Source organism: Meles meles, chromosome 21, assembly GCF_922984935.1.
Source record: "Meles meles chromosome 21, mMelMel3.1 paternal haplotype, whole genome shotgun sequence".
NCBI classification, from domain to species: domain Eukaryota; kingdom Metazoa; phylum Chordata; class Mammalia; order Carnivora; family Mustelidae; genus Meles; species Meles meles.
The window spans coordinates 9,931,159-9,939,446 of record NC_060086.1 but is presented as its reverse complement, the minus strand read 5'-3'; the positions used below and the strand labels follow the sequence as shown (position 1 = coordinate 9,939,446).

At 52.6% G+C, this 8,288-nt stretch overlaps 1 protein-coding gene across 1 annotated transcript; it reads left to right on the top strand.

Annotated features, from left to right (window-relative positions):
* The first annotated feature begins 1,027 nt into the window (after positions 1-1,027).
* Positions 1,028-7,245, top strand: LOC123933468 (zinc-alpha-2-glycoprotein-like). Its single transcript, XM_045992659.1, has 4 exons — positions 1,028-1,184; positions 3,334-3,594; positions 5,752-6,027; positions 6,670-7,245. The coding sequence occupies exons 1-4, from the start codon at positions 1,109-1,111 to the stop codon at positions 6,990-6,992; spliced, it is 936 nt and encodes a 311-aa protein (XP_045848615.1). The 5' UTR covers positions 1,028-1,108; the 3' UTR covers positions 6,993-7,245.
* The last annotated feature ends 1,043 nt before the right edge of the window (positions 7,246-8,288 follow it).

The following is an 8,288-nucleotide window of genomic DNA, read 5'->3' as shown; positions in this document are numbered from 1 at the left end:
GCTCAGAGTTAGGCGGGAGAAGCGCAGGGGAAAATCACGCCACAGAGCAAGTCCTATGAACACCCACTGCTGCCAGCTGTATGGCAAATGACACCCCCTCACCGGACGTGGGAACCCCTACAGCTTATAGCCCCGCGGCTCCCAGGACACAGCAGTGACAGCCGCTGCTGAGCTCCCCAGAAAGAGCTGCCCACCTTGCCTTCTTCTTTGTTTCACTGTTACCAGCCTCAGCGTCCAGGGCACCAGCGTCTGCTGGACCGAGCCCAAAGGGGAATCGGGCTACTTCTGCCTCCGTGATGGAAAGCCCTGGATTCCCCAAGCATAGAAAGGGGTTGCAGGGAGGCAGGGGCGCCTGGTTGGCTCTGTCGGTTGAGCATCCCACTCTTGCTTTCGTGATCTCAGGGTTGTATGATCAAGCCCCATGTCTGGCTCTTGGTGCTCCGCTACAGGTCTGCTAGGGGTTCTCTTCCTCTTGCTCTCCCTGCACCCCTCCCCACATGTGTAAGTATACACACACTCTCTCTCTCTCAAATAAATAAATAAATCGTCTTTAAAAAAAGAAAACAGAAGGAAAAGGAAGGAAGGGAGGGAGCCAGAGATGTGAATGTGCTCCGTGCAGAACTCCAGTGTGCAGGGTGTGAGAGAGAGGGGGTCCCACCCTAGCTGGGGTCTGCCCAAGCCCGGGCTCTGGCCATGTGCAGAGCTTTTCCAGAGGGCGTCTGACATCACCCCAGTCCCCCCACGAAAGGAACACACACCCCAGGCATCTGCCACTTAACAGCCCCCCCTTCTCTCCTCCCTCATCCACTTACATTCGGTCACCCGCAGGTGCACAAAGTCCCAACCTGCAGACAGCTGAGTTGTGGCTCTCAGTCTACACACCCTCCGTGAACTGGCTGAGGGCCACCTCTGCCCAGGGTGGCTTGTGCACCCTTCTCTGTCACTGTCAGAGGAGGAGCCTGTCCTGCAGGCCCATTGGCTGTGAAGTCACCTTTCCCAGGCTGGGCTCACAGCCCGACCATTCCCGTAACTACACCTGGCTTTATTTCCAAGTAGTCTGCTCCGAGCTCTACCACCAGGGCAGTCCAGAACCTTCTGGTCAGGCACCATGGACACAATGGTGTCTGTCCTGCTGTCCCTGCTACTCCTTCTGGGGCCTGCAGTCCCTCAGGAAACCCAAGCTGGTGAGTAAGGAAACCAGGGTGGCTCTGAGGGACAGATGGGCTGGAAAAGGGCCTCTAGTGCAGCGGAGATTCCCAGGGATACTGTGGGAAGAGGTTCCCAGGCTGCCACCTAACTCAGCTCCCAAACTTCAAGAAGGATTGAGGGAGCCTCTGGACTCATGCTAAATGAGGCCTTAGAGAATCAGAAGCTAAAACCCTTAGCTTACAAATGAACAAAACCGAGACCACAGAGGTGAAGTGACCTGTCCAGGGTCACACAGCCAGGACGGTGCAGGAGCCACACAAGTAGAACATCCTGTTCCTTCTTTCTTCCAGTGGCTGGATGAGTCTGTCTGGCTCGTAGAGAAAGAGGGAACAACCCTCAGTGGCAGATGTGAAGGCAGGTTAACTGGAGGGCTGTAGAAGGAAATCTGTCCCCTCCCCCCTGCCATCAGACCACAGTGCTACCCATTAGCCCTGAAGGCAAGTTGGGGGAAAGAAGCCAGCTGGAATCTGGGAAGCACCAGAGTCAACACTAGAATAGGAAAATGAGGCTGTTTCTCGGCCACCAATTTCAGGATGAAGAAATGGAAAGTAAACTGTGCATGTTTGAAATTTATGACACTTAAAAACTATGAGAATATATGTTTTATTTTAAAATGTTAATCAATGGGGCGGCTGGGTGGCTCAGTGGGTTAAAGCCTCTGCCTTCGGCTCGGGTCATGATCCCAGGGTCCTGGGATCGAGTCCCGCATTGGGCTCTTTGCTCAGCGGCGAGCCTGCTTCCCCCTCTCTCTCTGCCTGCCTCTCTGCCTACTTGTGATCTCTCTCTGTGGGTCTAATAAATAAATAAAATCTTTTTAAAAAATTAAAAACAAAATAAAATGTTAATCGCATCCTACACCAAAATCTGTATTAGTCAGGGTTCTTAGAGAAACAGAACAACGAGGATGTATATAGAAAAAGAGATTGATTTTAAGGAACTGGCCAGCACGATTGAAATCTGCAGGCTGGAGATGTGGAGAAGAGTCAGTGTTGTTGCCTTGAGTCCAAAGGCAATCTGAAGGCAGAAAGGCAGAATTCTTCTTTGGGGAACTGGGCTTCTTTCTTGTGGCCTTCAACTGATTAGATGAGGCCCACCCACTGTAAAGGGTAATTTGCTTTACACAAGGTCTAAAGTTAATCACATTTAGAAACTAGTTACCAGGAATAATTTCAGCACTTGATCTAGGAATCTGCCATATGACCTCCAACATTATTAATACCAATGTGAACTGTATCACAAATTAATTATTGGAAATACTCCCCCCTCTCCAAGTTCCTGCCAAAATTCAAAGTGCAACCCTGGGAATTCTGAGATCCAGATCCTGGTCTTACCCTGTGCCAATCCATTCTAGGTCATCTCCTGAGTTTTCTGGTAAATTCTTCCTATGCATTCGAATTCTATGTCTTAGACTAGGTTATGCTCCAGTAACAAATTTTTTAGTGGCTTACCCTAACAAATGTTTATTTCTTGCTCATGTAAAGTGAATACAGATAAAGCAACTTTCCTGTCTTCCCTGGGGTGACTCAGGAATATGTCCTCTTTGCATCTTGGAACTCCTGCTTTCATCCTGAGGTCTCCACAGTCATCACATTTAAAAAAAGAAAGACAGGGGCACCTGGGTGGCTCAGTCGGTTAAGCATCTGCCTTCAGTTCAGGTCATAATCTCAGGGTCCTGGGATCAAGCCCCATGCTGGGCTCTCTGCTCAGTGGGGAGCCTGCTTTCCCCCCACCTCTGCCTGCCTCTCTGCCTACTTGTGCTCTGTCAAATATATAAATAAAATCCTTAAAAATAAATAAATGAATGAAAGAATGAATAGTTCATAGGGCCTCAGACCAGAAAAAAGACATCATTCCCTCTCACATCCCCAGACCTCAATAGCATGATCCCAACATATATACAAGGAGGCTGAGAAATATTATCTTCTTATGTGTCAAGAAGAAACAATGCAGTGAAGACACAGAATGGTGTCTAAAGTACCATCCCCGGGATAGACATAGGGCCCTTTTCATTTGAGTGAGGCTCCAGAGGGGCCCAGTGGCCACGGCCCCCTTCCTGGCCCTCTGCTGCCCCACGTTGGACCTCCCCTGCATGGACCCCACACCTCAAAGTCTTCTCTTTTTCAGGGTCTTACTCTCTGAGCTTCTTCTACACCGGGCTCTCCAGGCCCAGGGATGGCTTCCCCAGCTTCCAGGCCACAGCCTACCTCAATGACCAGGATTTCTTTCACTATGACAGTGAAGACAGGAAGGCCAAACCCCGGTATCCATGGAGCCAGATGGAAGGAATAGAGGACTGGAAGAAGGAGAGTGAACTTCAGAAGGCCAGGGAGGAGATCTTCATGGTGACCCTGAAGGACATCATGGACTACTACAAGGACAAAGAAGGTCAGTGAACAGTGGACTTCTGGGGTGGGGGGGTGTCTTAGCTCAATGGGCAGCCCTGCAGGGGTAAGTGGAAAGGGGTCAGCAGGATGAAAATAACAGAGACGAGGGTAGAAATTCGCAGGCACTCAGCATCGCCCCCAACCCCACAGCGCATCTGCTCTCCTCCTGCCCCATCCCATCCCCATCCTCACTCCCAGGTCTCGGGTCTCCCAGGAAGTGACGTCAGAGTCAGCTCTCATCCAGGCACGTGTCACCTCTCTGCCCCACCCCCTGACCTGCTTGAGGCTGATCCTACTTTAGAAGGCATCAGGCTCCTCTGCCTAGGGATGTCAGCGAGGGAATGAGCTAACCCTAGAGTCAATCAAATCTGGTTCACATCGTGGCCCAGCCAGTCACTAGCTGTTTGACAGTGAACATGTTCTTAATTACCTGGTCTGAATCCGTGAACCGGAACCTCCAAGGGATTCCATAAAACTTACCTCTGCAAATTCCATGAAGGCTAGAACCTCGTCGGTCTTGGTCTCCCTGATCGTCCCATCACCTGGGACAGCCACGAATAACCCGCTCCAATGAAATATATTGAATGATTGAGAGAAAATGCCTCACGCAAAACGTGGCCCATACTGGGAGCTCAGTAGGGACTGACTTCAGAACCACACACTGATAGAGTTACATGGAGTCCTGAAGATCCCCCTGTCTGTAAGGAACAGACTTGGAAGGCCTCAGACTTGTGGTAGGAGGAAGATAGGGAGCCGAGACACCCCCACCCCCACCCCCCACCGCCGGTCTCCTGAATCAGTCAGTCACAGGCTGGTGAACTCTTGATGCTAAATCATCATAGGGTGAGGGTCGAGAGATGGGCTTCTTTCTTTCTTTTTTTTTTTTTTTAAAGATTTTATTTATTTATTTGACACGGAGAGAGAGATCACACGTAGGCAGAGAGGCAGGCAGAGAGAGAGAGAGAGAGAGGAGGAAACAGGCTCCCCACTGAGCAGAGAGCCCAATGCGGGGCTCGATCCCAGGACCCTGGGATCATGACCTGAGCCGAAGGCAGAGGCTTTAACCCACTGAGCCACCCAGGCTCCCCAAGAGATGGGTTTCTGAGCACAAAAATGCCTAAGAAGCTATGTGGAATCTGAAAATGTCCTAAAGGAGGCCAGAGCCATGCACAAATCTGAAGGATAAGAAATGGGAAGGCCTGATAAGGAAAATGGCCCTCACTGTGCATCAGAAGTAGGAGAGGGTGAGGCACAGGGGCCCGGGAAGGACCCCACCAGATATCTGATTGGCTGGAATAAAAATGCTGAAGCAAGTCATTATTGGTAAGGAGAGGAACGGAGGGTGCGAGAGAATCATGAGCATTTCCTGAGCACCTACTGTGTGCCGGGCACGGGTGTTGATGCTGGTAACGCTCGCAGCAACCCTCCGAACCAGTACAGTGGCCGCTGCTGTTTGCAAGCTGAGGAGACCAAAGCAGGGGGAGGTTAAACGCTCACATTCAAGCCAGATCGGGGCTCAGAGAGATCTGCGGTCTGAGCCCAGGGAACTTGAAATCACAGCGCTAATCGGTATCGGGTCCACACTGGTCCTCCCAGAGGAGGCCAGGTTCTAAGACTTGTGGCTCCCTGGGCAGAGAGGCGGCTCAGAGATTCCTGATGAGGACAGCAAACCCCAGGAAAGAGTTTACTCATGTGGCGACATCAGCTCCACTTAGAACAGAGGGAAAGAAGGAGAGATTTGGTAATCTGTATAAAACTCCAGATAATTTCTGTTTAACTTGGAGATAGCACTTCAGTGTGGTTCTGTCGGTTCCTAAGAACCCCCAGGGTATTCGCAGTTTACTAAATGAGATGACAGCAGGAAGGGGGTGGGGGGGCTGGGAACCCCGTGTGTGGTCTGGTCTCCCTGACCCTCCCTGCCAGGAAGGATGCATTTCAGCCCGGAGGGGCCTGAAACACCAAACCAAAGCACCTTTCCCTCTTCTGCTCTATGACGGTCATAACCCATTCACCAAAATAAAGGGACCACGTGCTTCGATCTCCAAAACCTTGCTTCCTGTTGTGTCTGCAAACTGTGTAGGAGGGAAAGTTATTAAAACGCAGCACAGTGCGTGCCAAGCTGACTAACTTCCCGCGGGGGTGGCTGGGGAGGGTGCAGGGTCTCACACCTTTCAGGGAATGTTTGGCTGTGAGCTCCGGAATGACAAAAACAGCGGAGCATTCTGGAGGTACGCCTATGACGGAAGGAACTTCATCGAGTTCAACAAAGAAATCCCAGCCTGGGTCCCCCAGGACCCCGCCGCTCTGATCACCAAGCAGAAGTGGGAGGCGGAAGAAGTGTACGTGCTGCGGGCCAAGGCCTACCTGGAAGAGGAGTGCCCGGCAATGCTACGGAGGTTCCTGCAACAGGGCAAGACCTACCTGGACCGACAAGGTACCCCGCTTCCTCTGTCCTGCTCCCGCACGCTGAGCTGAGAAAGACCGAGGTGATCTCAGGCTGGGAGTGCGGTGGGGGGGGGGGGGGCGTTGGGGGGGGGGGGCATCTCCGGCCAGTCCCATGGTGGTGTCTCTAGGACATGCCTCCAGGCTGAGCTGTGCATGCAGGCAGGTGTGGGAAATGCCTGCCTGTCACAGCCTGGTTGTCGCAAGCCTTGGGTTTGGGAAGGAGTGAGAACGAGCGTCCTGTGGGACAGAGCAGGGAGGGGTCTAATGGATAGAGCCACAGGCAGAACTAAGGCATGGAGCTGAGACTGGGGGAGGAGGGAACCTCAAAGCTCACTCAGATGTTTGGGAATAAACAGAAAAGTGTATGGGAGGGTAGTCACAGTTTCTTGCCATCAGATGTCAATAGACGGTGGAGGGACGGGGAGCCCAAGGGCGGCGGCGGTCATTCCACATTCCACGATCCAACGGGGAGGCTCCTGGGAACCCTCAGCCTTCCCTGATCTTCGCAAAGTTTCCCTGGGGAGACAGACACAGAGCTTGGAGTTCTGCCCATCACTGACCCCCAGAGAGGGGAGGGAGCAGGGAGCCATCGAGAGCAGGCTCTTGCTATCCACGCTCTGTCCCTCCACAGATCCCCCCTCCGTGTCCATTACCAGTCACGGGACCCCAGGAGAAACTCAGACACTCAAGTGCCGGGCTGATGGCTTCTACCCACGAGAAACTGAGCTGCACTGGATTCAGGGGGACGATACACAGCAGACTGAGTCGGGGGGAGACGTGCTTCCCAGCGGAAACAGCACTTACCAGTCCTGGGTGGTAATGTCAGCTTCCCCGCAGGACGGGACCCCGGATTCCTACTCCTGCCGTGTGAAGCACAGCAGCCTGGCCCAGCCCCTCACTGTGGTGTGGCCCAGAGGGAGGGCTGACGGCTCCGAGGGCCCCCGGGGACAGTAGCCACCCCACCTCACAGCAGGAGAGACGAGCTAGGGGTCCGAGCTAGGGGTCCGGTGGTGAGTTCAGACACTCGGAGGAGGGAAGACTCCAGTACCGGCCCCTGAGCTGACTCTGGGCTGAACTGACTTACAAAGCCCCATGATCTGATCTGTCTGATCTAATCGAATCAAATCCCCAGTAATCCCCTTGCCTAGCACCCAGTGTAGAAAGGTGTTTTTAAATGGACATGATATAAAAATGGGAGTAGATATGACCCTTCGTCCTGTTTTCCTAAGCCTTCATTCATCTGAAATTCTTGTATCCACTCAAAGCATCCTGCCCTGGCGGGGGTGGGGGGGTGGGGGAGGAGGGTCCCTCTGTGCATGGCATGGATCAGCTGGGCCCTCAGGCCTTGTTCAAGAGCCCACTGGGGACATCTCCTCTGTTGTGAGGTCGTAGACCCTCTTTAACACAAACCCACGTCTCTTCTGTGCCTCAGTGGCCCAGACTTGCCTCCTCCCTGAGACGCAGCCCTCCTCCATTCCAGGGGCTCCACCTTCCGCACACCTTTGGGCCTTGGAAACTCCCCAGACCATAGCTCATTGGTTTCCTTCCAGATTCACTTGAGTGTGTTTTTGTTTTGGTTTGGTTATTTAACCCAGTTACCCACCACCCTCCACAGGTTTAAAAACCCCAAAGACACAGCAGGGCTCCCACACCTGACCTTTCTATGAAGCCCATTTGCGTGACGCAGACTTCCTTCCCTTTCCCTCCCCGGCCCCGGCCTCCAAGCTGATCTCCTTAAGGAAATCACCCCGAGCGTCCAGAACTCTGAGCCAACCCTTAATCTTTCTTGAGAGCCTGAATGTGAAGGTTCGTCTTGTTATTTTTGATACTTTGACCCAGTACGGAAATCAAAGCCGAAGAAATATCTCCTCAGCCTGTGTGAAATCCACATTCCTCTCCTCTGGAACCGGATGGGAAGAAACAAAAAACAAAAAAACAAAACTCCTGTTTGAACAGTAGAGGCTGCAGAGGAAAACAATCCACATAGTCAAGAAGGGAAAATATAGCCATGAACAGATAAAGAAAACCACGTGACGGGAGAAGAATTTCAGATCAATAAGGAAACCCAAAGTCCACAGGAACGGGCCAGGCTAAGGCAGACTGGAAAGCGAGATCCCACCCCACCACAGCAGGAGAGATGGGTTGGGGTGGGCAGAGACCCCAGTCCTGGCCAGCTGTGGGGGAAGGGAAGAGGGACCCAGAGCCACTCAGACACCCAGAGAAGTTTCCTGGAGGGATTCAGATTTCAGA